Genomic DNA, 28,000 nt, shown 5'->3' with positions numbered 1-28,000 from the left:
GAAAAAGACCACCAATATTTGTTTTAGTAGTAAAGCATCTTGATCCAGCTTGAAGAACGAACACCAGGGTTCCGGAGAACACCTAGCAGTCTAGTATGTGGGAATCTGACCATTTGACTAAGAATACTGTGTTTATTGACTCAGAGATGATTCTTGTTTTCCGTCATAGAGAGTCAATATAGCTCCTATGATTCCCATTAAATGAGTAAAGTACTTATAAAAATGTAGGATATATAACAAATATGTAAAATGCTTATAACAATGCCTGACACATGGTAAGAGCTATGTAACGGTAAGTTTTATTATTAAATTATTATTGTTACCTGGGTTTCTTTTGGAAATTTGTAATAAATGTTACTGGAACCTTTTCTGGTGCCCTCACTGGGTCCAATTCTACTGACTCGAGAATGGGAACTTACCCAATATTGCATTCTTGGCCTCTGGTGTTTCTCTCTATATATAGAAATAGAGACATAGGCTTCCCCTCAGCTTTCACATACTCTCATGGCATGTGAGAAATAGTCAAAGGTGCTGGAGATGGTTAACCTGAAAGAGAAGAGTACATGGAATTTTTTCGTAGGATTGTTAGGAGGCTGAAGCGATGAGCAGTCTCTGGATTAATGATTCTTCAACGTAGTGATAGAATGCTTTGCAACTCCGATGCAAACCCTTCCCTGAAAAAATGATTGAGCCTCTTCAGAGGCATCACAGACCTCCTGAACCCCATCCATAGATTGGAAAGCCTCCCATCACAGAGCCTTGCCCTGGAGCACAAAACTAGGACCAAGGAGTGGAGGATGTTGCAGGGGCGGGGAAAGCAGTGTTCATTCAATATAAGGAAGAACTTTCTGACAGAACAGCTCTCCAACTTTGCTGGATTTTAGAATCACCTTGGGTAATTTTTTAAAAATCCTTATGGCCAGGCTGTGCCGAGACCAATTATAATCAGAATCTTTGTGGGTGGGGTCTGGGTATTATTTTTCATGCAGCTCCCCAGATGATTCCAAGGCACAGCCAAGTTAGAGAACCAATAAATTTGAGCACTTTGCATTTGAGCAGGCTCTCTAAGTGAACACCTTCTGAGTAAGATACTTCAGTCACAGAACATTTTTCTTACTGATTTGAACATTCTGAAGCTATTTAATCTCTGCTAAACAGTATCTGTTTCATTGCTATAATTACCTCAAGTTTAACTTCATTTTATCATTTAATAAATGGCTTTGCTTTTTATTATTTGCTCTTTTTCCTTTCAAACTGTACATTTTTTAAGTCTTTGGGGTTCTGTGATACAAATGTATTTGTAATTCAGAAGAGAACAAGGTCTAGGTGTACTAATAGTAACTTTTGGGCCTGGGTAGTGAAATCGCACAATATGAAAGGATCAGGTGGTTTGCACAATCTGTCAGGTCCTTAATCATGCTTCTATTTGTAAACAAAATAGCACTTCTAGTTTCTAGTCATTTATAATATGTTTTTTTCCTTTCAGATCTCATTCATTTCCTCTGATGTCATATTGGAAAAGATGAAGATGCCCAAAGATATTTGACCTTCTATAGGTAAATAGAACTTTATTACCATCAAAATGCCACTTGAAGCCTAAATGAAAACGCTGAAATGGTAATTGAACAGATATCGTTACAAGAAGTTGCTTATCTCTCCCTTAACAAAGAATGAAAAATGTGGGTTTCTGGCAGGGATCACGTTGGGGCGAGAGAAAGCAAGGTGTATGGTCCCCATTGAACTCTGTCTCATTACAAGTAAGGATTTCCTCAAGAAGGCACTGGCTGTCCATTAGCACTCAGCTGGATCTTTGTCAGTCACTGCTTAGGCACTAGAGTTCATCTATGCAGCATGTGGGGTTTCCAAGAGGAACCCCTGTCTGTGGGAAGGTATTATAATCATGCCCTTTCATAGCTGAGCAAATGGACCCAGAGAAGTAACTTATGCAAGATCACATAGCTAATAGATAAGATTGGAACTCTGGCTGTTTGGCACTCAAGTCTGTGTTCATAATCAGGATTATAGCTTTCCTAACCCTTTGACTGGATTATAAATGCCAAGTCCCATTTTTAAACCCCAAAAAAGTATTAAGGATAGTATCATCATCATCGTCATCACACATCACCACCACCACCACTGTCATTACCACCTACTGTATTAGTTTCCTAGGGCTGCCATAACAAAGGAACACAGATTGGGAGACTTAAACAGCAGATTGTTGTGTAACACTTCTAGAGGCTCACAGTCTAAAATCAAAGTGTTAGCAGGGTTGATTACTTCTGAAGGTTGCAAAGGGAAAATCTGTTTCAGGCCTCTTTCCTTGGGTTGTAGATGGCCATTTTTTCTCTGTGTCTCTTCACATTCTTTTCCCTCTGTGCATGTTTTGTCCAAATTTCCCATTTTTATAAGGATGTCAGTCATATACAGTGAATATTAGTGAACCAGTTGACTTAGCTTAGATTACATGCTCTACCAGTTTCCTCAAAAGCCTAAGGATCTCAAGCCAATATCCAGAGTTGTTGGGAAGGGAATGAGGAGGAGGTTGGGGTGCATAAGTCACACACATCTACCCCAGTTCTTTTGATATTAGTACAATATCATTGGACATATTTGGAGTGGAGAGTAGGGATGCTTAAACCTACTTTGCTTACTGCAGACTGAACCCCATCATGAGTGATAGAGCTTGTGCTAATATCTGTCTCTCCTCTTCACTCCCAATTTTGGTCTTTAATTAAACCATTAGCCTTTAATTAAAATTAACCTTATCTTTTATAATGTCAGTAGTTGGCATGGATGCTTTTATAATATTTCTTCTCAGTCTGTTCCTGAATGTCTTGAAGATATTTCACCTGAGTGACTGAATTGCTTTAAAAAAAAAAATCAGTATTAAAAACTGAGTTCAGCCTTTTGAGCCATGCTTCTCTTGCTCAGGCCTACTTCCTCTTCTGGAAATTTACTTTCTCTTCTAATAAAGTTTTTCTTTAAATGAATGAATGAATGAATGAATGAATGAATAAAGACTGAGTTCAATTTGCATTTCAAACTACAGGAAGAAGATGTTAAAAACTTTAAACAACCATCACAGTAATTACAGTAATGGATCTCTGTCAGAAAAATGAGACTAAATTAGAAAATAATGGAAATAATGAAATTCAAAGCACAGAAAAAAACGAATTAACCTATACTTGTCCAGATGAAGAAAGCGAAAAGAATCATATTTGTTGTCTTCTCAACATCAGTGACATCACGCTTGAACAGGATGAAAAAGCCAATGAGTTTGCTATCGGAACTGGATGGGAAGAAGCAGTAAGTGTCTTCTTGAGTTAGGTCTCTTTCATATCGGTGTTTTGATGCAAGCTTTTTCTTTTACTTTTTCAAAAATAGTCACTATGACAAAAACAAATTTTTTTAAATAATGAAATATAGAAATCTTTGGAACAGAGGTAAAATATTAATGATGAGAATAGTGTACCTTTCATCGAGTATTTATGGCCACTTGGTATTGGCAAGCACAGTACTAAATGCTTCATGTACACACTTCGTTCAACCTCACAGTAGCCCTTTGCAATAGGTATTCTGAACAGCCTTACTTTTTGGACAAGGATACTGAGGTACTCAAAAGGTAAAATAATGTGCTGAAGGTCACTCAGCCAGTGGCCAAGATCTTCTGGACTCCAGAACCTGAGCTCCTTAACTACTAAACTCTCCAAGAAACCTGAGATTTCTGTCCTAGAAGTTCTACTTAGAACTGTGTGGATTTATTCTTTGAATCAAGAATAGAATCCTAAATTTAGAACTATAAGGAAATTTGGTCTAATCCAGTGATTCTCAGGTGATACTTGACAATGTCACGACTGGGGATGAGGGGAAGGAGATACTGCTGGCATCTAATGGTCGAGGCCAGGGGTGCTGCTCCATATCCCACAATGCCCAGCCAGGATGGCACCCACCACAGGAAATAGTACTGCCTTATCTTAATTCAGGCTGCTGTAACAGAATCCCACAGGCAGGGTGGCTTAAGCAACAGAGTTATTTCTCACAGTTCTAGAGGGTGTAAGTCCAAGTTCAGGCTGCCAGCTTGGTTGGGTTCTTGATGAAGGCCCTCTTCCTGGTTATGCCCTCACATGGCCTTCCTTGGTACATTCAACCAGAGAGGGAGATTCTTTATCTCCTCCTCTTATAAGAATATTGATCCTATTATGAGGGTCCCACCCTCTTGACCTCATTTAACCCTAATTATCTCCAAAATACTCCACCTCCATATACCATCACATTGAGGATTAGAGTTTCAAAATAGGAATTTGGAGGGACACAAATATACAGTCTATAACAAGCTGCAAACATCAGTAGTGCCAAGGTTGAGAAACCCTGATCTACTTGGTTTATTTTATAAAGGTGGAAACTAAGGCCAAGACAAGGCAGGGTGACTCACCCAAGTCCACTTGACAGTTGAAAGAATCATGTCTTCAAGAGCCCTTGTCTAGTATTCTCTGTATTGTGTACTGCCCCCCATCGCCACCTTAAGCATTTATGACCTTCCATATACACACTCCCATGCCAGGTAAGTCAGGGCTATATACAGTCCTATTTAAGAATTTAAACTTTCTAAGGTTATAAGGTTTTGTTTGCTATTGAATGTAACTACTCTGAAATATGCATATAAGGACTGTTGGAATGGACCTGCCTTTGCGCATCCTTTCTCGTCCAGACCCTCCGCACAGCAGTCTCCCTGGGTGTGGTAAACAGAGCCTGGAAGGAGGAGAAGCCCTGATGGTGGGGGACAAGGATGAACAGTTTTGATTTTTTATTTTTATTTAATACTTCCAATTTTATTTTAATGTACATTTGAAAAAATACATAGTGAGCACATCAAGTGGCCATTTATAGATACCAGCTTAGTGTTTTAGTATTAACAAATCCTATTACTAGGATTTCAGATTTACAAATACTATTGCTTAGTAAAGCTAAAATGGGTATTAAAGGTTTTTTTAAAAGATTTTATTTAAAGAAAAATATCAGTTCAGATAGGATGGCCAAAATGGGGATGTGGCCAAGGTTGGGGTGGCTAGAGTTTGGGCAGCTCAGCTGAGAGTAACACGCTGCTTTATTTGTAGGTTCATGGCTGGGGGCAGACTTCTCCAACTGCCTGCATCTGGCCCAGGAAGAAGCTTAAAAAGGTGAAGGTGGGAGAAAGTGCCAGTAGCTGTTTACTATGTGTCAGTCTCTCCCAAGGAAGCCCGGAGACCAAGCCTCAGTCTGAGGGAGGGAAGTTGGAGTCAGGGGCTCTGGCCGAGGCAGGCCCAGAGAAGGATCAAGGCAGCTTCTCCCAGATGCAGAGGCCCCCGCAGGGCCCCACCACTGCTACCAAGGACATCAGCAAGATCTGCTTTCCCTCCTATAGCCAGGGAGAGAAAAAAAGTCTGCAAATAAAGGAGTTTATTTGGTGCTTGGAAGAGTGGGCTGGCCCTGAAACAGTTAAGGGCAAGGACCCCAGTGGGGCCTCTGACAGAAGTCCCTCTATCTCAGACTCCTTGACTTCCAAGGCACTTTTAGTTCTGCCTCCCCTGAAGACTTCAGCCCCAAATGGCTTAGACAGTCTGGGTAAGAAGAGTAAGAACTTTCCCTTGCAGCCTGAAGAGAAGGTGCTAAGTATGGAAAAGGATGCATGTATGGCTTGTGAATATGGATTGAAAACAGTTAACGGGAAAGATGAAAAGAGACCCGCTGAGTTGGCCAAGCACCTTAAAGTCAACTGCAGGCAGCCTTTCCCCTCTCCAGGGGCCAGGACATTGCTGCTGGCCAATCCAGAGCCGTGCTGTCTACATTGGTCCCTCCTTCCTGAGAAAAACCTGGCGTGCCCGCCCAACCCCAGCAATGTTCACTGTCTTGCCACCTTGCAGCTTTTGCAGAAACAGGGAGTGCAAAGCTACAAAACAAAATTCAAAGCCAGGGAGCCAAGACCTCCCATGAACACCCAAAAGTACGTTGTCAAGGAGGCCAAGCTGGAAAACAGGCCCCAAACATTGGAGACCAATGTGTTCTCAAGACCTCTCTTGCCGTCCCTCACAGTGAGCAGAGTTGTCATTCCTGTCTCCACCCAAAGACTTCTCTGAGTTGCCACAATATAACTCCCTGGGAATAAGCACTGTTTGAAATTCATTCATTCTTTCTTTCTCTCCTGCCCCCATCCATTCTCTTCTGTTTTCTTCCTTCATCTCTTCTCCCCTTCTCTTCTCCCACACTTCTCTTTTTCCCCTTGTCCTTTGTTTTGTACTAGAACCAGAGGAAATTGAACCTCATAGTATGAGTTTTGATTTATGTATACCTGCTTGTTTTGCTTAGTCACTTACAAAATGCAAACTAGTAATGCCAGTCTCAGCCTCTGCCTGCCACTGGAAGCCAAGAGAATGGTGGGGAATCCAAAGAGCCTGTCTTGGTGAAGCCCCTGTATCAGCCCCAAGCCCACTGGAAAGGGCTCTTTCTGCCTGACCCCAGTGCCTTATGCTAAGTGTACTGGGCTTGTTTGGACCAAATTATTTCCCAATCTTTTAGGCCAGGCAGGTATCTATTTGTTGCTTCATTTTCTCTGAAACACAAAGATCTGAAACACTGCTTTAATAGAAAAGTCCAGCCTATGTCTAAATGAATATCTTTGCGTCCAAAGTGACATATCCATATATTCATGAATATATCATATCCATTGTATCCTTTGTGTCCAAAGTGACATATCCCCATGGATTTAACACATTTATTGTATCCTATGTGTTCAAGGTGACATATCCCGGTGTTGTAGCCTCATGTTAGTCTCTGTCTGGGAATTTTTAGCCACAGTTCCACAAAATCCTTCTTGGGAAGCAGGTTAAGAATATTTATTTGAAAAAAAAAGATGTAACTATGACTCTTGTCACCCCACATGCTTCCTCCGGACCTACTTTGCATCTAATATTTGGGAACTCTACAACCCCAGACTCTTACAAAATGGGCTGTTACTTTCTCTCCTCTCCTGTTCCTTTCCCCCCTCATTTTATTCCAATGCATTATTTCCTGAAGTTGTATATAAATTAAATGATATTTGTAAATGAGTTGTATTTTAAATGCCAAGTGACAATGCCATGTAGAGAAATGCTTTGAAAAAACATTTTGTAATATAAATAACCATTTAACTGCTCTGTATTTACAGTTTGAATTTGCTTAAGGTAGGTTATACTATGAACTCTGGACTTACCATCCCCTAAATGTTGACTGTGTTTGTAAACATCTGCTTTCCATAATTGGTCTTTGTAATGTCTTATCTGTTAGTTTAAGATTTTTATTTTGTTGGTTTGTTTTTATGAAACACCAGAAATGCAAGAATGATTATAGTACTACAGTCATTAAAAGGTATATTTTGCCTGCTTAAGTTGGAAATTTCTCCATAGTCTGGAAGCAATTTTTAGGTTCCGCCTACCCCTTCTTTCTTGAATGAAGAAACCATCTGGATTCTGTCCCCAAGAGGACCCCCTGATTTCCCATTGTTTCTGGACAGCGTGAGAGTGGTGGGGGTGTTGGACCTGATACTGTTTGAGGACCCTCTAACTCTGGCAGCCTGCCCACCTAAGTCTGGATTTTTTCAAGCCCCTTTTCTAAGCAGCAGAATAATGAATACGCTCAATATGTAAAACAGTTAAAAGTATTTGGGAGGGAAGAGTGTGGACCAGCATGAGTGAGGGGTGGAGCCCCACCTACTCAGCCCAGATGTACTTACTTTCGAGATCTTGAAGCAGTTTGAAAACACTGATCTAAATTAGAACAAAATATTTTTTAAGAAAAGCTCTTTAGTTGGGATAGGGTTGTAAATTCTACAGATTTGGGGGTAAACATATAGTAATAATTTAACAGGAGGGCCCGTCTGAACAAAGGAATGGCCCAATTTACTAAAGATTCATAGTAGCCTTCTTTTTGAGCAAATAATTTGGCCAACAAAATATTGGGTACAAGATTTCTCTGTGAATACAGAAGAATATTCTGCATTTGGAATTTCTTTGTTAGGTAATTATTCACATACCTGATCAAGTCCCTCTGGGATCTTATTTGTATGAGCCCAGATTCAGCTTGTTTCCCTGGATAATGTCATTCTAGGCCTTGTCCCAATTTCCATTCAGGATGTTCAAACTGGGCTTTGATGTCCAAGTCTAGATAAAGTCTAAATGTTTACTAGAATGCAGTCCCCATTAAGGGTTCTAGGTCAGTAAGAAAACTTACAGGGGAACTCACTATTTTAAGGAGTCAAGCATGTTAAAAAAGACGCAAGTGGCTTTCTTCCTACCTCAGGGTGATGATCTCAATTAAGTTTTGTTTCCTCTGGTCCTTTCCAAACCAAGTATGGATGGCTCTATGTTTCACCCCTCATTCTATTATTTTGAATGTCTCTGTAAAACTCTAAACTATTTTTCTCAAGCACTTAAAAATCATCAAGTGGAATTGTGGCAGCACCTGACACAGCTCCTATAGGGCCTGAAGTCACCCACTGGGTGAGGCTGGGCTGAGACCTGGGGATGCTGCTGAGGGTCTAGGTAAGGCAAGAGACGGGCTGGAGGTCCAAGAATCCTTGGACAGAAAGAATGTCAACCTGACAGATGAGGGTGGCACATCGAAGGGCAAGAGGAAGACTAAGTCAGAATAAGACCTGGCTACATTTGGACAAGTATATAGAACTTTGGCTACCTAGGGAGGCTTTCCCTAATGTTTAGCTTAGTTCTTTTTTTCTGGACATTGCTCCTATTGAGAAATTTATTTGTACTTCAAAGATCATGCTATAAAATGATTTGCCTTCAATCTCTATAAGTGTCTCCTTCAAGACCCAGGGAGAACACAGAAGCTGCAGCCCATCTTTAGGAGGGCGCCCCAGCTAGCTAAGTAGCCTGAACTGCATGGTTGGGGCCTTGCATTTGGGGCTTTTTGGAATGCCTGCATTTGAGTCCACTTTGTGCTAGGGGCTCCTGAGAAGCAACGTAGGGAAGGAAAACAGAGGCTGTGAGGAAGGGCAGAACAGGGTAGCTCATGTACCACAGGAACACATGCCCTATGCCAGGCAAACTGGGATGCTGGAGCCATGAGAGAGTCAATGCCAGGTTCTTGATGCCCAGGCTAACCTCCGCCCTGAGTTCTATTAGCCAGTCACATGATATAATAATTCCACTTGAACTTACAAGGCACTGTTTTAAGAGTTCAAAGTCCCTTTGGGGGCATCATCTCTTTCTATCCTGATCATATGCATGCACATCAAGGATCATTTTCTTCTGTGATCTACAGAGAATCCAATCAACAGAGAGACTGTGTTTGGTCAGGTTAGGGTAGGTCTGGAGCTTTGGTGTCTGAAGGCTCCAATATGTCTCCCAGGTGAGGATAGTTGGAACACTGGGTGGAAAATACAAAGCAGGAAGGAGGGCTGGAGAATATCATTCCTTCCTGTAAGCTGGGAACAATTTCAGATACAGGATGTGGTGAGGATGAGGTAATGTATGTAAAATGCCAACAGAAATTTATGGTTTTCATGAATCTATGATCAGATCAAATATAAATAGCTGGATCATTTATTTCCTTTTAATGAATAACTGGCTCTTCAACATTATATAGAAATCCTATAGGCCATGGTGAGTTGTTATTTGGAGTTTGATGGATCTTTACTCTTTACTAGTCCTGAAAACCCAGCTTCATAACTTGTTGGCTAAGGCTCTTTGCCTGGGACCCTGTTAATCAATCCATGAACCAACCCAACCATTCCCTGGCCCTTTCCCTCATCCTGTTTTGCCTGAATTTCCACTGCACCAATCTAAACACCAGTGCGCTCAGATCAAGACTACTGTGTATCTTCTTGAGCACGGTCTTAGGATAAATTCCAGTATCCAGTGTAAGAAGTAAAATAGAACCATCTTCCTTTTTTCCTAGATGCTGAGAACATTAGAAAACTTTTTTTAAATACTCAGCTTTGCCACTGGGCATTGCTGCTAAATGGGGGGATTAATATCTAAGGTCCTTTCTAATTCTGTCATTTTAGCTTAGTTAACTTGCCTACAAACATTACTAGAGACTTAAAAGGATGAACTTTTTTGTCACAGATTTGAGATCAGATTTGCTCTGGATCCTGAACTTTGTAGTGTGAAATGAAAAAAAAAAATAATCTAAATGAATTTTAATTTGTACATGTCAAAGTTGCTGAAAGTAAAAATCCTAGAGATTTTTTTTCACATATGGCTATGAGAACTCAACCTTCTTTAGTAACACATACAACATATACACTTCTTAAAGAACCCAAAGGCTTTTCGGCCTTGACACTGTTGGCATTTGGGGCTGGGTTAATTCTTTGTGGCAGGGCTTTTTTTTTTTTTTTTTTTTTTGTACATATAGGATGTTTAGCAATATATCCCTGGCCTCCTCCACCCACTAGATGCCAATAGTAACCCCAAGTTGTGACAATCAAGAATATCTCCACATTGCCAAGTGCCAAGACAGCAAAACTGGCCCAGTTGAGAATCACTGTTTTAGGTAATTATAATTCTAGAATTCACTGCTTTTGTTTGCAGCTTCTCTAATGGCTTTACTTACAGAGCAAGCAGAAACCTTGGCACAGAGGTGAAGGAAATATGGGAGATCTGCTTGTTTCATCCTGGAAAGCAGAGGTGCACTAGGTCTAAAGCCCTATGGTGCTCTGTTTTGTCCTGGTCCTTCATAGCCTTCTGGTGCCACCTACCTGAGTCCACTCTAGAATGAAGCGACAAGCCTATTTTTCTCTGAGACTCCCTCTCTCATAGTTACAGTGGAGTCTATTTAGACAGCACCAGGAAGAGCTGTTGGCATTCTCTTATCCCTCTTTCAGGAGAATGTGCATTCTTGTTTGGCAAGGTGTTTAACAAAATTCTAAGATGTTAAGTTAATGTATTTACATTTAATGACATTATTAGGAATTCTCTACTGTTTAAGCAGTACTCTCTTCACATTCACTGCTTGTGCTAAATTCATGTGAATGTTAAGAGGCAGTCAACACTATGTACGATGCTCCTTAGTAACCACGGGCAAACCATTACTTCACAAAAACACATGAAAATGACTTTTTCTCCCATTTAGCTCAAAACTATAGACCTTTCTTCCCTGTTTATATTTTAAAATGAAACAATTCATCTGCTTATTAAAACTTGAGGACAGCTCACTTGAAAACATAAAGTCTTATTTTCAGCACTATAGGAAGGTTATGATTATTCACTTAACCACTAAATGTGAAAGCAGTGTTAGCCATTTCATTTGTTTTAATGTGCATGTGCTCTCAAGAAAACTAGTAATTTCTCAATGAAACATTTAATTTGGGATAAATACCACTGGTCCTGATAATAGTCACTGGTCCTGATACTCTTTACCCTGTGAAGGCTTAGTTCTGAGGCTATTTACCCAAATCCTCTTGACTGATTACTCTAATGTAATTTCAGGAAAATGGAATGTCAGCTTATAATTATGGTAGCTATTTATAAAACTTTAAATCTGAAGAGTTACTACTTAGGCATATATATCATTAGAGAATAGTGATTTAAATGGTTTTAAAATATACCACAGCTTTCCCCCAAAAAGTGAAAAAGAAATTGGTACCAACTTATGATTCATTAATAGTACTAGACTCTCAAATATAGCCTAATAAAAATTATTACCATAAACTAAGACAATATAGAGTAAACAATTCCTAAAGAATAATTTGCCAAAGTTTGGTTTCTCAAAAATGTAATATAAAATCTTATTTTTAAGTTTTGTTTTTTAAATAGGGAAAAGTTATTGAGGAGCATTTTAAGGTTAAATATCCTCAGATGCACTGACTTCTGCCAAATTTTTATTGCAGCTCGAGCTCTACATTTTCTGAAGGCACTAAATTTCTCATTACAGCATGGTAGAGGGATCAGTTTCAGAAATGGTCCTAAGCAGCAGCATGTTTGAGATGCAATCATAAAACCAAGTATTTCACCCAGGACTTGGAAAAAGCAGTGGATCACCAGAAAGAAGAGTAAAAAGCTGCAAGCAGAAACAGTAAGAAGAGGACAGGCTTGTAACAAGGGCTTATTGACATATACTGTTACTAAACTCATTTTTTTTAGGCAAAATAAATAAATAAGTAAAAATAAAAAAAATAAAAATTGTTCACTTTGAGGAAATATATGTACTTTTGAGAGTTAACAAAATTGCCACGGAAATACATTTTTTCAAAAATTTTTTGATTTTCTGAAATGACTATTTCACTGATAAACTAAGAGTATCACTTGTTTTAATTTTTGTTGCTTTTCCAGACTTATGTCCTGTTACATTAACTTGCTTGAGAGGAAAGTACCAAAAATGAATAGAGGGACACTGGCAAGTTTGTCCTAAGCTAACCTTCACTATTTTTGAATTTGTGGATTTAGAACAAAATTACAAATGTGTTTATTACTAAGGCAATGTAAAATTTAGTTTTTTTCTTGTTTGTTGAAAGAACTGAATAAATATTGGTACTCTTCCAGTCAAGTATTATATCAGTGAATCTGCTAATATAGTTCACGCAACTGAGATTTCTTTGGATGCAAATGTTTTAAAATGGTATTTAGTAGACTATCTTCTTAGCCATGAGCCATACTAGCCAACATCTTGATGAAGAAACTGTATTAAAATTCATTTAAGAAAGTGTTTTAGATGTTGGTAGTATGGATAAAGCCAAAAAATTGGCATGTCCTCTGCTAATGTTGAATCAATGAATCACTGGCACTTTAATACACTTCGGATGAGGACATACACACATATTTTGTGAGATATAAGGAAAATAAAACTGCATAATACTTGAGACTTCAGTCTTGATCCATAAATTCCCCCAAATTACATGTTCTTCTTTAAGAACCTTCAGAGGATAAGTTTGAAAAGCACCAATTAAATACACTAGATAGTAAGTGCTCTTTTGAGTCATTAGACTGCAGGTTTTGATGAGCAAGTTTGGACTGGAATTGAGATAGACATTCTAAAATTAAGGCTATAAAGAATAACAGGAAAATATCACCCTGCCATTTGCCACTATTAATAAAACAACACAACTTCACAGCTAAACTGACACTGATAGATTTTTCTTTTCATTGAAAGTAGCTTCGAACATCACATGGCACCTTTCAGGTAAGTCGACAAAAGTTTTATTTTTCTTTTATAGCAAGGGAATCAGAAGCAGTGATTTGGTTTTCATGCACATTAGTGACTAAGCAAAGAACTACTCATATTCTAACCTTTCTTTTTTGCTCTTAAGCCAGAACCACATTACTTACAAAGAGTCATCCAATTATAAAATGGTCACATCTGACGACCGCATAAATTGGAGTAATTTCCTTTGAATAAATTTTCTAAAAACTTAAATCCTAAGGTGTACAGTTTTTATCAAAATAAAAACTTTACATTAAAATAGAAACTTTGGTAATGGAGTATCTTTTCATTTTCTATTAGTAAAATTGTTAGCATGGTTTCATGACCAAAAGTAAAACAATAATGAAAATAACTAGGCACAATCATTTCATTATGTGACTTTCAGAAGATGAGTTTTTGAAAAATTAAGGCCAACAACATAAACCACATTATGAGTAAGTAGAAGAATTCACAAAAAGAGGTAGAATTCTTACTTCTCTTTAATTACTGAATTTCGGTTTTTACAAATAATCTTAGAACAATTCAGATAACTAAGGTTTGGGAAAAACAGTTCTTACTTCTACATGAAGAACTATTACATGCTCCATTTTTCTGTAAATAACTCTATTGGCTGGATAAATAAACACTGTCACAGAAACAAACAAACAAAATTAAAGCCATAGATCACTGCATTTATATTTACAAAAAGCCATAAACAAACATGCATTTCTCTTTTACTAAGAGGACTTAAATAGATGTTTGAACATTAAGGCAGTGATGATTCCAAAACATAATGAAATTCTAAGTTAAGGCTTTATGTTTGTTTTGAAACTCATATTCATAGGCAACTGTGACCAAAGCAAAATTTATCTACCAGGTTGGGTTGAACTGCTCAGGATACGCTATTTGTCCATTACCAACAATTCTTTCATGGAACAGGAATTAGCAATACCATCAATTACATGAATTATTAGTCCCCTCCTTAGGTTTTGAGGATTTAGCCTTCAGCGGCACAAGCATGTGCCACTGAAGAGAGCATTTTTTTTGGGTAAATTTAGATAACCTACAGACAACACTGATTTTAACTTGCCTTAAAGTTGGCCAATGATCAAGAATTCAGGATCTCCTAAATACAGAAAACCCCAAAAGCATCTTGAACCATGCTCCCATTTCAAAACGCAGATGTTCTTAATTATTGAAGCAGTTGCCTTTCACTAGTTTTCTTTACAGACTGGTTGGTATTACCCTCTGTAAACAAATAAATAAAGCAACAAAATGCAGAAGATGGATCTATTCTATAATTGCTATCCTCAAGGCACAAATAATATTCTTTCTAGACCAATGTCTTTCCTTATTCAAGGAAATGATGAAAGGTGTACGATTTGCTTTAAAATAATTGATTGCACTCTTCCCTTTCAAGCTTATGCACTGAAATTTAGGGTGAAGAATGTCCTTTTTTCTTTCTATTATTTTTATTAACATTTATAGTGACACGACTCAGGTCCAGCTGCGAGTACACTTTGACCAACAGCTCTGGAGCACCACCCTGGCCTACAGTAGAAAGAGAGAGGGGATGTTTGTAGGGTATACTCCAGTAAGAGCTAACAGGCATGATTCCAAAACCCAGTGTGTCCACAGTGGGCATGACCATTATTTACTCTAGAAGGACCAGTATTTATACTAAGTGCTTGCTGCTACTACTTTAAGCAGTAATTTTACAGTAACACACATCTTGTGAGTAAAGTACTATATACTTACATTGGTGTCAATAATAGTCCATGTAGAGAAGAGATGGGAATGAGTACATGAAAACTATCTGAAAAGCTAAAGGCAGATGTAGTTTTCCTTTGTGTCTTCAAGTAAGAAAAGATGTTAAAGGAGATGAAGCTGCAGGCAGCATGAGTCTCAAACCATCTAAGCACTGGTGTTTAAATTTGATGGTACAGCATCACATTTCTTTAGGTGTTACTATCGGGAAACAGGAATTTCTAACAAGTACTAACAAAAAAATGTTAGGTGCAATTTATGTAAGTCACACTTTGAATAAAATATTTTGAAGATTTCAAAAGTTTTTACCCTAATACCTGTTAAGTTTGGCTTCAACTAAATGGCTAGATGGGGTTTAAAGGTGTGGAATTCCTTTTCTTTAAAGATGGAAAGACTAGCTGTAAAAGGGCAAATGTAGACAACACAATAAAATCCTTTTATATCAACATCTTACACTTTATGATACACTCACGTTTATACACAAATTTCATGTTTACAAGTACAAAAGGCAAAGAACCTCAAAGAATCCAAGCAACGAAATGTCAACTACATTCAACAGAGTTAATACTGTTTGTTGTCTCCATTCTCCATTTTCTAGATCCAGAAGGAAATGGTAAATGCCGTCCCACATGTGGACTCACCTTCTAGAAGTTGGAAACTGTGTGTAGTTCTGCACACGTCTGGGTTTCTACAGAGCTAAACTGAGATTCCATCGTGTTCCAGGCCAAATCGGCCAGAAGAAAGTCATCCATTGCTGTTTGCGTTTCATTGCTGGTGAAGAATAAACTCCCCAGGGTTTCAAAGCCAGAATTCATGGTTTGTGTTTCTGTACTGTTCAACTGAACCTTGCTTTCCAGAACAGGCATGTTTTTAGCAGCGGAGATTCCTTCGGTTTGGGTCTCTGTGTCAGATGAATCAGTACTCATGGAAAAGCTGGAGTGTTTCAGAATACTTCCCAGAGGCAGATGAGGGCTACTGTCTAAAAAAAAGTTTAAGTCTGTCTGTGTCTGTGTGTCGAACATTTCAAGGCCTAAGAAATTTGAATTTCCCCTACAACTGTAGGACTGGACAGAGGTGTCTGCGAGTAAGAAGTCAGTTTGGGTCTCAATGTCTAGTGATTCTAAGACTGGCTCAGTAGTCATGGTGCTAAGCTCACTCTCTTCAGTCTGAGTCTGGATATTTGAGGCTGAAAAGAACTCTTCAATATCAAAATCAATTGCAGGATTCTGGGTTGGGCCAGATGCGAGCTGGGTGTCAGGTCCAGTACTCGTGTCAGACAGAAGACTACGATTGTCCAGTGTCTGACCAGGCATATTACTTGACAGGATGTTTTCTAAATCACTTAATAAATCTATAGTTTGGGTTTGGTTATCTGTCATGTTCTGTGAAGGAAGTATACTATTCTGTGCACAGAAGTTTATAATTGGTGCAGATTTCTCAATATCTTGATTTAAAGTCTTGGGATGGTCCTGAGGTAACAAGCCATGAGTTACAGTCTCTGCTACTAAGCTGCTGCTTATAATACTGTCTGTAGAAACATCGTATGATGAATGGACACTCTCGAAAATGTCTCCACACATTACAGCTTGGTTCATATGTACTCGGTCATTTGTTGGATTTTGCATTCCACTGGTTTGAGTTTCTCTGGAGATCCCACCTGACTGGAAACAGGCATCTAAAAACACATCGGTCTGAGCAGCTATAGATGAAGTTACTTTAGAACTGGGCAAAAACGTTTGAGTATGAACACTAATGGGAAGAGAAACTTGAGAACCAAACGTCAAATCAGTTTGAGAACAAGACGATACAGAGGAATCAGGGCTCACCCACTGTGCAGAAGGTATAAAGTGTTGCATGGCATAAGACAGATCTGTCTGAACATTAATTGAAGAAATGCTGTTCTTTTGACATGTGCTTCCTAGTTCTTGTAGAGGATTAGTCAGACTTTTACCCAAGTTCACTTGAACACCTGTACTAATGGGCTCAACAGCAACAGGATTTCCAACTTTTGAAAGAGGGAGGCTCTCCTTAAGAGAGCAGGCCTCTGAATCAAGGCCGAGGATCAGGGTTCCTATGGACAAGGGCAGTAAGTGTACAGCACCCGGGACAGAGCCCTGATGATCAACACCTAACACCACAGGCTGGGCCGAGGAGTCAGCTGTAGGCACAAAGACAGGCATGGGAGAAAACTGCATGATAGGCAGTTTAACCAAAGCCACTTTAGGCTTTGGTAAAAGCAACTTCTGAGGATATTTTGGAGCTGATGATGTAAGAGTTTGCTTTCTGGCATTAGAGACACAAGAATCTTCAAAGGAAGTGACTAGCTTTATTTCTGAAGTTTCTAATTCTTGAGGGTCTGGTCTTGTAGTTGGTTGGTTGCTCAATGAGTCAATGGTCTTACCGGATAACTTCTGGTTGTGCAGGCAGTTTTCCATTTTCCTTTTCTTACTAGGTGGATCCCTGAGAACAATGACAATGAATAGAGAAAGTAATCAGATTCAACCCAGTGAAGAGAAACCCCTTCTTCTGCAACCCTTTGAAGAACTGGGCCTACTATATAGTAGGTAGAAGTTCAGGAACACAAACAAGGAAGGTGGAGGCATACCTATTTTTTGGTGAAGATAGGCTAAGTTCTAAGTACGAGAATTCAACTTAGATCTGTAAGCATAAGGAAGCTAAGAGATTTGATCATTTCTAAAGTAGGAAGCTAGTATACCAAATATAAATTAGACCTTTAAAATGAAGTAGTTTCATGATAAGGGACCCTCAAAAGGAGCTGGCAGAAAGAATAAGGAAGAACTGGGTCAAGTACACATGGATCCTTTACTAGTACTGCTGCCATTTCCAAAAGTTCTCTTCTTCCATGTCACATCTTCTCTCCATTATTCCTCCTTTATTCCTACACTAATGACTTTCCAGGAAGTTTCATTTGAAACTCTTCCCATTATTTCTTCCTCTTTACCTATGTTCTGCAGGGATCTCATGGCCAGTTCGGTAGATGTGGGACTGTAATGCAGTTCTACTGGCATAGGGACAGCCACATGTGCACTGGAAGGTCTTGCCACAATCCTCTGCATGTCTTTTCAAGTCCCATTCAGTGCCATACGAATTGCTGCACTTACTACATTTATGCTTCTTTTCAGCGTGCATTTTCATAAAGTGCTAGAAAGAAGACAAGGGGACCATAATGAAAAACTGCAACTGCTCAAAATATTTCAAAGACCATCAATATACCCAAATTAACAATGATTTTACATGCTAAAACACAGCAGTCCAAATCAAAAGAATGTAAAAGCAGGCCAACAGTAGTCATATGCCTCTTCTATAACTTTGGCTTTGTGAAGTGAGGTGACTGTTTTGGAAACAATACATGGTACCCAGCATTTAGATCCCGATCTACAAATAAATACTGCAGGCAGAAAAAAAGTCTTTGCAAAGCATTTCACAAGACCCCTTCCGGCAAACACTCAGGGAAGTAGTTCAGCTCCAAATCTCTTCCTGTCCTGGATATCCTCTTTTCCCTATTGTTGGGTCCCTCCCTCCTCTTAAGGTAGCCCCTTCAGAAACTCTTTTCACAAATTGTGTAGTTTCTTACTCCCTTGGGAGAACATTTCCTTTGTGCCTTTGCTTGTCTGACCTTGCAGGTATACAGATTCACACAGAAGATCTGGATGTATATATTTTCTCACTCTTTAAATTGGTCTTCTCTTTTTCTCCAAATCTGTTTCTGGATATCTTCCCCTCCAGAACAAGCCACATCTCCTTCACTTGCATTACACTGTACTCACTTTTTTCAATTGGGAGACTCCTGGGTGGCTGCCCTTACAAGCAACTTTCTGCTCAATTCTCTAGTTATGTTTGGTAAATAATTAGAACATTAAGTTTATATCATCTGCATTTCATCTCATAGAATTATACTTAAGACAAGTAAAATACCTGTTTTACGAGAGAAAATTGAGAAAATGGTCTGTCAGGGCCTCTAGGGCATCCTTCAATTGGACAACAGTAGAATTTCGGTACGGTTTTCAAATCTTTTCTTATTGTAGGATTTACTATGCCATCCTGCAAAAGAAAAATTACTTTAAATAGTTATTTAAAAATAAAACTAATAGAATGGGCTGAATATGAAAATAAAGAATGACTAAAGATGAGAACAAAGAATCTTTTTAGGGAGATAAAAATGTTCTAAACTGGATTGTGATGAAGTTACACAACTATGTCAATCTATTGAAAATAACTGAATTATTCACTTAAAACGGTAAATTTTATGGTGTGTAAAGTATAGCTCAAACTATGTTGTTTAAAAATCTTCTATCCATTCCTTTAAAACACTTCATTCAAAACTTAAAATCTCTGCCCTTTGTGGATGAAAAAGGGGTTCTATAATAATCTAACTAAAAGTAACCTCACAGGATGATCGGACCATAAATTCTTAACTGGGAAGATCATGGTTGTCCCACCTGAGGCCTCTAACTTCTCTAGTAAAAGGTGCTTTGCCTTGGGCAATCTCTGTCCAGTTTTTGTGCATCCAGGTTAACACACCTTTGAAATGCCTTTTTCAGATTCTTCATAAGCATAATCACCTTCAAGAAAGTATACAATCTTATTAACTATCATATAATCCAATCATAAAGATTTCCCAGCTTTGCTTTCTCTCACATTCATGTAATCTTCCTTATGTTCCCTCCTTAATTCCAAATGTATGAAAGAAACTGCAAACTCATTCTGGGAAGCATTTTTTCTCAGTCTATCAAGAGTTTGCTTCCAGGCGTGCCTTCTGGTGGGCTCAAATAAACTCCAATAAGCTCATCAAATTTTTCTACAGGTTTGGATGTTCTTACATCAACACCTTAAAGCCAGTTTCTCTATTTGTGATATATTTACAGTTTCTCAGGCTCAAGATTTCTTTATCATCCGTAAATCTTCCCTTTTATCCTACATGTGTCTTGGTGTAAGCTCCTGAAAAAAAACCTCTTTTGACTATGACTAGGCCTTTCTGATAAATAACACTGTGATTTTCCCTGATCGTCACACTGCCCCTTCCAGTAGCTAAATCTAGTTGACACAACGTTTATATATCAGCTTGAATACAGGCACCATGCTGTTTGAAATCTAATAATTATAATAGCCAGTACTAACACAGCTTTTACTACTGTGCCAGGCCTTGTTCGTTCTAAGCACTTTATATATAATAATCCTCTGTTATTAAGAATGTGATTGACTATTTTGGCTTCAAGTTTTAAAATAACTGGTAAGTTAATTTAGCTTGAAGTGCTCAATCTTGTTGCCCTTGATGACATACTTTGTTCACATACTCGGGTATGAGACTCCTTCTCATCAGGACCCTTCCAGCTGGCCCTAACAAAACGTGTTGGGTGACGGACCTCTCTATAGGTCACCGGAAACAACAGGATGCGCACTCAGCCCTAAGCCGCTGCTGTGGCACCTAGATGTTCTGGTCCTTTAGTGTTCTGATGAGAAAGGATTCATTATTTTTGGAACATGCCCACCTATCTTCTTTCTCATCAGTGTGTATCTAAAGAAGTGAGAACTTAGTAAGTGGCTAAGACTTCTTCCTTTTGTTTTCCCACTGGATCTCAAGAGGAACATGCTGATCTTGTTGAGTCTGTGTCCACTCATTCAACATAATTTATCTTTCAATGATATCAAATTCAGTCAGTTATTGCTCCATGCCTACCACACTGGTCTATTCATTTATCATACTATACTGTCTAGATATTCATATTCATTTGTTTTATTTAAGTAGTCTCATAATTTTCTTTCCTCTTCTAATGTTATAACAAATTTGACATGCCCCATATTATTTGTATATATCACCTAATACTTAAAAAAAAAAGTATGTAAAATAAAATCCCAACTCATTATGCTTCCAATCTGCCATTATATATTTTTCTGTTCTCTTTTCATATACTACCCTACTCAGCCTAACATTCTTCCTACTTCCAATTCCACCTTCGACAGCCAATGTTGAATGACAGCCCTTCTTTGAGGGCCCAGTCTGTCCCACATCCTCCTGTCTCCCATCAGACAAAATGCAATGGTGGAAAGAACAATGTAGCTGTAAGCCATTTCTACCACTGATTAGATGTGTAGCCTTGGATAGGGACTTTAAACTCTCTGAGCCAGTTTACTCATTTCCAAAACAGAAGTTAATTCTCAGGGTTATCTTGTATTAGATTAGCATAGAGTCTAGCCCAGATAACATTCTCAATAAAAAGCATTCCCTTGTTCATAGTTCATCACTCAGATCTAAAGATCTAATCCTTGTCTGAATTCCAAGATAGTACCTAATTTAAGCTATCTTATCTACTATCACTTTCTTTTAGAGTTCCAGTCTCAACTAAATTCCTTAGGAGCAGAAACTATTTTATGTATCTTTTTTATGTATCTTAAAGAAGGAAGTAATCACACACTAAATACAGAGCATTTTTAGAAAGGCATCTAGTTTAGGGCAGAGGTTCTCAAACCTGGTGGCCAGTGAAAAGCCAATCGCTTGAGGCACTTAAAAAAAAAAACATCTATGCCTGGCCCCCCAACCTCAAGTATTCTAATTAGTTTTAGATGGGGATAAGGAATCTATACTTGGTCTTAGAATCTTCCCAGATGATCCCAATACGCAGTTTTAGCTTAAAAACCACTGGTGTAGTGGTTAAACCCATAGATTCTAGAATTTGGACTGCCATAGTGAATTATCTACTTTGCCACTTTTCCATGACCTTGAAAAAATTAGGTGTCTTGGTTTCTTTACCTGTAAGGTAGGCATAATAGCAGGACCTACTTTATGGTCGTTGTGAGGATTTAATTAATAATATATAGGGCTTTGAACAGTGCTAATCACATAATCAGTTATTTGCTGTGGAGATTTTTGTTTCTTTTGCTTTTTGCCAACCAACTTAATGCAAATAGGCTAATCTAAGCTAGTGTTTTACATTAAATATTGTCCTTGTACAAGCCTATTGAAATGTCTTTTGTTAAAACATTGGCATCTGCTAGCTTGAATGACCACTGACACTGCCTCTTACCACCAACTCATCCCATTCATCAGTTCACCTAGTGTTTTTTTAATGAACTAATTTTAATTACCTTATATAGTTTTCCATCTAGTGTTATCAGTGAGATAAAATGAAATGTGAGGAGAACATCAAAGAAGACTCTAAAATCCTTCATTCACTTGACCATTATCAAATTCCTCTTAGTTACATGTCAGGGAGATGGCCCTCTTCTATGTTCCAGGCTGTCAGCTCTTCCAAGAACTCTTTCTACAGGAGCACTACAAAATTTATCCTCACTTCTAATACAGCTTCAGTTTTGTTTAGCAATTCTTTTATTATCCTTTTGCAAACTCCCTATCAAGTTCTCGTATAACTATTCACTTCACTTTTAAAAATATTAATAACCTTGATTTTTTAGAGAAGTTTTAGGTTCACAATAAAATTAAGTGGAAAGTAGAGTTCCCATATACCCCTGTACCCAAACATGTATAGTGTGTTCCATACTAACATCCCCCATCAGAGTGGTACCTTTGTTATAACTGATGAAACTTCACTGACATCACTATCACATAAAGACCATAGTTTATATTAAGAGTTCACTCTCAGTGTTGTACATTTCATGGGTTTTGACAAATGAATAATTACAGGTATTCATTGTTATAGTGTCACACAGAGTATTTTCACTGCCCTAAAAATCCTGTTTTGCCAATTCATAACACTTTTCTCCTTAAATCCTGGTAACCACTAATCTTTATACCGTATCCAGTTTAGCCTTTCCCAAAATGTCATACAGTTGGAATCACACAGTATTGTAGCCTTTACAGATTGTCTTCTTTCACTTGGTAATAAGCATCTAACCTTCCTCCACCTCTTTTCATGGCTTGATAGCTCATTTTTTTCCAGCACTGAATAACAATCTATTGTCAGGAGGTACTACAGTTTATCCACCAACCTCCTAAAAGACATCTTGGTTGCTTCCAAGTTTGGACAGTTATTCACTCCCATTTTTAAATGTCTTCTACCATCTCCTTGCCTTTCTTTTCTCACTGCTAACCTCATTATTCCAGTTCTCCTGACTCTCTGTTTGAACTCTGTCATATACCTCTTAATTAATTTCTAGACCTTCAATCTCTTTTATTCACACTATGCCAGGCTTGTCTTTCTAACGTATAGCTCTGATTAAGTCATTACCTCACTCAAACATTTTTCAACAGCACCCCAATACTACTCAAGTCCAAATTTTTTTAGCCTGGGACATTCAAAGTCCCTTACAATGTAACTTCAACCTACCTTGGATCTTTTCTGTTATTCATTTCTCTGTTGGAGCTAATGGAACTACTTAAAATTTCTCAAACCTTTTTAAGGAAAGGAATATGTTTTTATTTAATGTCACATTTGGGAATGTTTCAAACAGGGTTATGTTCAATAAAAATTTGTGGCATTAGACTGAATATATTCAAGTGGTCAATTAAGCCAAAACTGTATCACATACCAGGATGGGACACTGACGACAGTTACATTGGGCATCAACAATCTCCTTGTTGACGTTGTTTACAGGCATGTGGCCAATAAACTGGCACTGTTCCCTCTCTGGCTTTCTGAGGGTCAGCTCCTCAGCATTCACCATCACCACCTCTCTACCAAGTTTCTGGGCCTTCTTCTCATTCTCGTTCTGAGACACTAAGCTCAAAGGGTAGGTTGGCTGAGATGAGAATAGGGGAGATAAGAAATGATGATGGCACAATAAAACATAAACTGCAGTGAGAAAGTGGTGTTTTTATTTTGAAGTTCTATATACAGTCAAGAACGAAATTTACCAGGCTTTTTGTACTCTATCTATTGAATAATTGAAAAAAAAAAAAAGTACACAAAAATGCTTCATGTTTTGTGTACTTTTTGGGGGGTACCTGTTTATGAAACATTTTAAGTAAAAGGATTTGAAAAAGAACCCAGGAGAGAAAACAATTAAAAAAAAAAAAAAGATGGAAAAAAGTAAACATACTGAAGAGAAAAGCAAGAGGAAGGACACAAATGAAGATGATAGGGTAAAGGATTCTAAGAATCCCTGCAAAAATTGGAAAAAAAGGCAATATAGCTACTCTAGCACCTGACGGCCTTCACAGAAAGAAATCAAGAAAACTAGTTTGCTTTGTTGTCTTCTTACTGTAAATTTAAAATTACAAGTTTTTGTACAATATGATCTATAGAGCAACTTGAAACTGTTTGCTTCCTTTGCTTTTAAAAAACCTTCCTGGCAAATCATTAAAAGCAAACCCTTAACCTGAACACAATACAAAATCCTCTAAGCCATGTTTTAAAATATAAACATTGCTGAGTAAGAAGTTCGTTAAGGGCTTTGCCATCCCTTTCACTTGCTTTCACACACAAGGAATATAACAATCTCTAACAATCAAGAAATACCTATTTATTCTTACTCTTCATTTTCCTGAATCGCCAGCTTTCATTTCTCTGTAGATCCCCCCTATAGGCAAGGCTGAACTAGGTAGGATATTTCCAGATGTCCTTACAGGATACGGAACATAGACAAATATCTTAAGAACTCACATAAAACCGAGAGGCAGCATGTACCCTATACCTTACAATTCCACTCTTATCCATCATCCTTCAGAAGGGTGTTATTCATTTACATTAAGAAGGGTGTAATTGGTTGGGGACAGGGTATTCTGTGAAGAAAAATTAGAATACAATAAAAGCATACAGCAACTAATGGGGAAGGAAATAAAAGGTTATCATAATCTAGAAAAAAATAACTAGGAAATGAACTAGAATTATGCAAGTAGCTGTAACCAAGAGAAGAAAAGGAAAATGTCCACTGAATATTGCACAAATGTGTTAAGCAGATATACTCAGACTAGCTTCAGAGCAGAAAGTAGGTGCACACTTGACAGGTAGTAGAGTTTTTGGCCCAGACTGCTTTCAAAACTATAGGTAGTTCCTGGTCAGCCCTTGTCTCCATCTCCAGACCTCCTCCTTCTAATACTTTGAAAACATCAAGTGTCAAGAGCAATGTTTGAATTCAAGAGCCTTCTATCTGGGATCCGAACTAAGGGTACAGATTCGCCACACTGGGCCACCACTACTTAGATATGGCTATTCTGTCACATAGGCTGCCTTTGTTCAAGAAAATGAATGCCCTTTCCACCAAGACGGCAGATGCCCAAGAGTTGCTGGGTACTATGGTTAGAAGGACAGAATAAAGTAAGAAAGTGAGCCTACTGGATAAGAAAAAATAACAATGGATCTGGGTGAAGTTAATTCCTGCTAAAATAGGTCTCTCTAATGACCCAGGAATAAAACTCGGAAGAGTCCATTTTTTCATTGTTCAATATTTTCAGTTCACAAAGGAATCTTATGTACACTGTGCTGTCTTCAGACAAATCTAAAAAATGAATCTGACTAGAACTGGAAGAATGACTTAACACAAGTTTTAAGCAAGGGAGGATTACTGATACTCTGAAATGCTAAACAGTCCGGGTCAAGATTTGACTGTCATAGTTTGCATTTGCCTCAAATATATTCCTTCTTCTAAGGCCTATTAATTTTATGTACTGGTATCTTCAGAATTTCTGAACTTTACATATTTTAAAAGCATAATTAGAGATAAACCTATTGTATACGTATATCAAACTAATCTTTAAGAATAAGTGCTATCTTTACGCTTAATAGTCTTGAGAGATACAAAGCTCCAGACAGCAATGCCAGAGAAAAGAACAATATACTGTTAAGTGCTTGATAGTGATGTTTAAGCCAACACAAAGAGGGTCCTGGTAGGACTGGCAGCTTCATTTGTGCTCAGAGATATAATGCTGCCTCAGCTGTCTACCAGTGAGGGGATGATATTAAAGGTGGGTGATGGCTATTGTGTATGAGCTGAGAACCAAGGGATTAGGCTGTAGCATTTCTACAATTATATACTCATCCATTCAAGTTGAAATATGGTTAAAAAAGGAAGAATTTAGTTCAAATTTAGTATGAAAGAGAAGACGGGAGACTGTTGATCATTCTCAGTCCTGGAAGAAACTCTAAGCCATTCTAAGAAAAACTGCAGCCCCACATGCAGGGTCTTCCTCAGCATACCAATACCTCCACGTTCATTTCCTGTTTGAGGTCCCTAATCTTCATGAGAATGTTGTTGCTTCTCTGTTATTTGGTGCTAAAAGGTGACTGATTACTCTTTCATGGGCAACCTACTAGAGACTACAACCTCAAACTTTATGCTGTTAAATTCTTATCAGAAGACTGATTCTAAGGAAGTTTCCAAGGAGGACTTACCAGAGGATAGACAGAACATGCAATATGCTAGGTAATTTACGCCTTCTCCTGAATCACTTCAGACCATCAAAAGCTACATATTCACAAAACTGCTTTCAGTGATTCAGGGTTTCAAATTATGTCACTGTCGGCAAAGAAAAACTCTAAGTGGTGGAAGGAAACGACCTACTGTAATGATTGAGAAATTATCATTTGATAGATCTGGGCGGGGCCGAACATCTGAACTTTTAATAAGCTTTCCACAGATGTGGACTAAAGGCTGAAAATCACAGTCCTATTTTACAAGAGGTGGAAGGGATGTTCAGACAACTGTCGTGTTGTTATACTTGCTCCCTCTTAAAGATCCACAGGAGAAGTTTTCCATTAGGTCTCATTTCTGAGCAAAACTGATTTTATCAACACTGTGAAACTTGGAACTGAGGGTGCTTAGCAAGATCTGCAGCTCTTTTAACAATGCGGCTAGACCTAAACGCCGGAAGGAGGTATTGTGGGCGTGGTAGAAAGAACACCTGCTTTAGAAGCAGAGACCGGGTTTAAATCCCGGCACTACCCAGCCAAGTTGCGTAATCTGTTTCTCAACAACAGAATGAGCACGATATCTGCACCTCATGAAGTTGCTGTGAGAACTAATGAGATGAATGTATAAAATGCCCGCGCCGCGAAGTAAGGAGCAGGCAGCCCCTGCTTCCCCCGGCTTGACAGCCGAGTGGCATGACACAGTATTTTCCTATTATTAAGCGTACTCGTTTCCTAGCTCCCACCTTCCCCAGCTGGGACTCCCTCATCGGTTTGGCCCATTTTATGTATTTGTAAGCCCCTTTCGATGCTGGCAGGCGGAAGCTGGATCCACACAGCGCATTCCCGATCCCGAAGCGCGCCGCCCTGGGAGCCGGACCCGCGCCCTCGCCCGGAGCAAGGCGCTTTGTCGGCGCCAGGCCTGGGGAGGCGCCGTCCGGTGGCAGGCTCACCTGGAGGCGGTGGCTCTTGACCAGGTGCATGTTGAGCGCGGGGCTGTTGGGCAGGATCTTGCCGCAGCCGCGCACAGTGCACAGGATGTTAGTCCGCACGGCCCGGGACAACTCGCTCACCGACGGCTGGATCAGCTCCCGGGCCGGTGGCGCGGGCGGCGCGGGACCCGCAGGCGGCTGCTTTACCGCCGCATGCCGTGGCCGGCTACCCTTTAGCCGTCCGGGGGGGCCCCACAAGCCTGAGGCGGCGGCGGCTCCCCTCGTGGCCGCCGGGGCAGCTAGGGCGCCCGAGGCCAGAGCCGTGGGCCCCGCCGCCGCCGCCTCAGAGGCCGCCATGGCTCCCGCACAGCAGCCGGGCACTGCTCCCAGGCCCCGCCTCCCATCTCTGCCACTTCCGGCAGAGGGCGGGGCCGCCGGGTGATTAGCATCCGGCAGAGCTGCGACTCCCCCTGCCGGCTGTGAAGGATGTGTCTGCAGGGAGCCCTCGCTAGGTGAGGCGGGTAGATTGCAAACTACAGGGATTCCTATGAATTGGTAGAAGGTATTGGTTCCGCTGACACATTCTTTGCCTTCTAGAAACTTGACCTCGGGCAATAATTGGATAGAAGAAAAAGTAATGCGTTAGGAACTTAAAGATCCTAAAGTCAGGCAGCGTATGTTAATTACATGTGCCAGACACTGGAGAATGCACTTTTCATTTACTATCTCATTTTGTCCTCGAAACAGCCATAGCGGGTAGGTACTATAAGTTTTCCTTCATTTTGCAGAGAAGTAACTAACTAGTCCTAGGTTATATGCAAATGAAAGGAT

The 28,000-nt window shown here is 39.3% G+C and overlaps 2 protein-coding genes across 3 annotated transcripts; one reads left to right on the top strand and one right to left on the bottom strand.

Annotated features, from left to right (window-relative positions):
* Position 1: 1 nt before the first annotated feature.
* CUNH16orf46 (chromosome unknown C16orf46 homolog) lies at positions 2-7,407 on the top strand. The gene is made up of 4 exons (XM_016165912.2): positions 2-93; positions 1,487-1,556; positions 3,050-3,306; positions 5,115-7,407. Exons 3-4 carry the CDS (start codon positions 3,097-3,099, stop codon positions 6,111-6,113), a joined length of 1,209 nt encoding a protein of 402 aa, XP_016021398.1. The 5' UTR covers positions 2-93; positions 1,487-1,556; positions 3,050-3,096; the 3' UTR covers positions 6,114-7,407.
* ATMIN (ATM interactor) lies at positions 420-27,554 on the bottom strand. 2 transcript variants are annotated; one of them, XM_016165890.2, is made up of 5 exons: positions 27,191-27,554; positions 18,853-18,978; positions 17,879-18,078; positions 15,558-17,376; positions 420-546 (listed from the first exon to the last, which is right to left on the bottom strand). In XM_016165890.2, exons 1-4 carry the CDS (start codon positions 27,524-27,526, stop codon positions 15,561-15,563), a joined length of 2,478 nt encoding a protein of 825 aa, XP_016021376.2. In that variant the 5' UTR covers positions 27,527-27,554; the 3' UTR covers positions 420-546; positions 15,558-15,560. The 2 variants fall into 2 exon arrangements, with proteins under 2 accessions (XP_016021376.2, XP_016021375.2); XM_016165889.2 differs by lacking the exon at positions 420-546 and having other exon boundaries at positions 13,149-17,376.
* Positions 27,555-28,000: the final 446 nt, after the last annotated feature.

Source organism: Rousettus aegyptiacus, unplaced genomic scaffold, assembly GCF_014176215.1.
Source record: "Rousettus aegyptiacus isolate mRouAeg1 unplaced genomic scaffold, mRouAeg1.p scaffold_m13_p_14, whole genome shotgun sequence".
NCBI classification, from domain to species: Eukaryota; Metazoa; Chordata; class Mammalia; order Chiroptera; family Pteropodidae; genus Rousettus; species Rousettus aegyptiacus.
The sequence above is the reverse complement of the archived record's forward strand: the minus strand, read 5'-3'. Positions and strand labels throughout refer to the sequence as shown.

Coding starts and splice junctions, on each gene's coding strand:
- CUNH16orf46 (XM_016165912.2), top strand. CDS start 3,097: ATGGATCTCTGTCAGAAAAATGAGACTAAATTAGAAAATAATGGAAAT. Junction 3,307..5,114: donor GAACTGGATGGGAAGAAGCA/GTAAGTGTCTTC, acceptor CTTTATTTGTAG/GTTCATGGCTGGGGGCAGAC.
- ATMIN (XM_016165890.2), bottom strand. CDS start 27,526: ATGGCGGCCTCTGAGGCGGCGGCGGCGGGGCCCACGGCTCTGGCCTCG. Junction 18,079..18,852: donor AATTTTCTCTCGTAAAACAG/GTATTTTACTTG, acceptor TCTTCTTTCTAG/CACTTTATGAAAATGCACGC. Junction 17,377..17,878: donor GAGATCCCTGCAGAACATAG/GTAAAGAGGAAG, acceptor CATTGTTCTCAG/GGATCCACCTAGTAAGAAAA.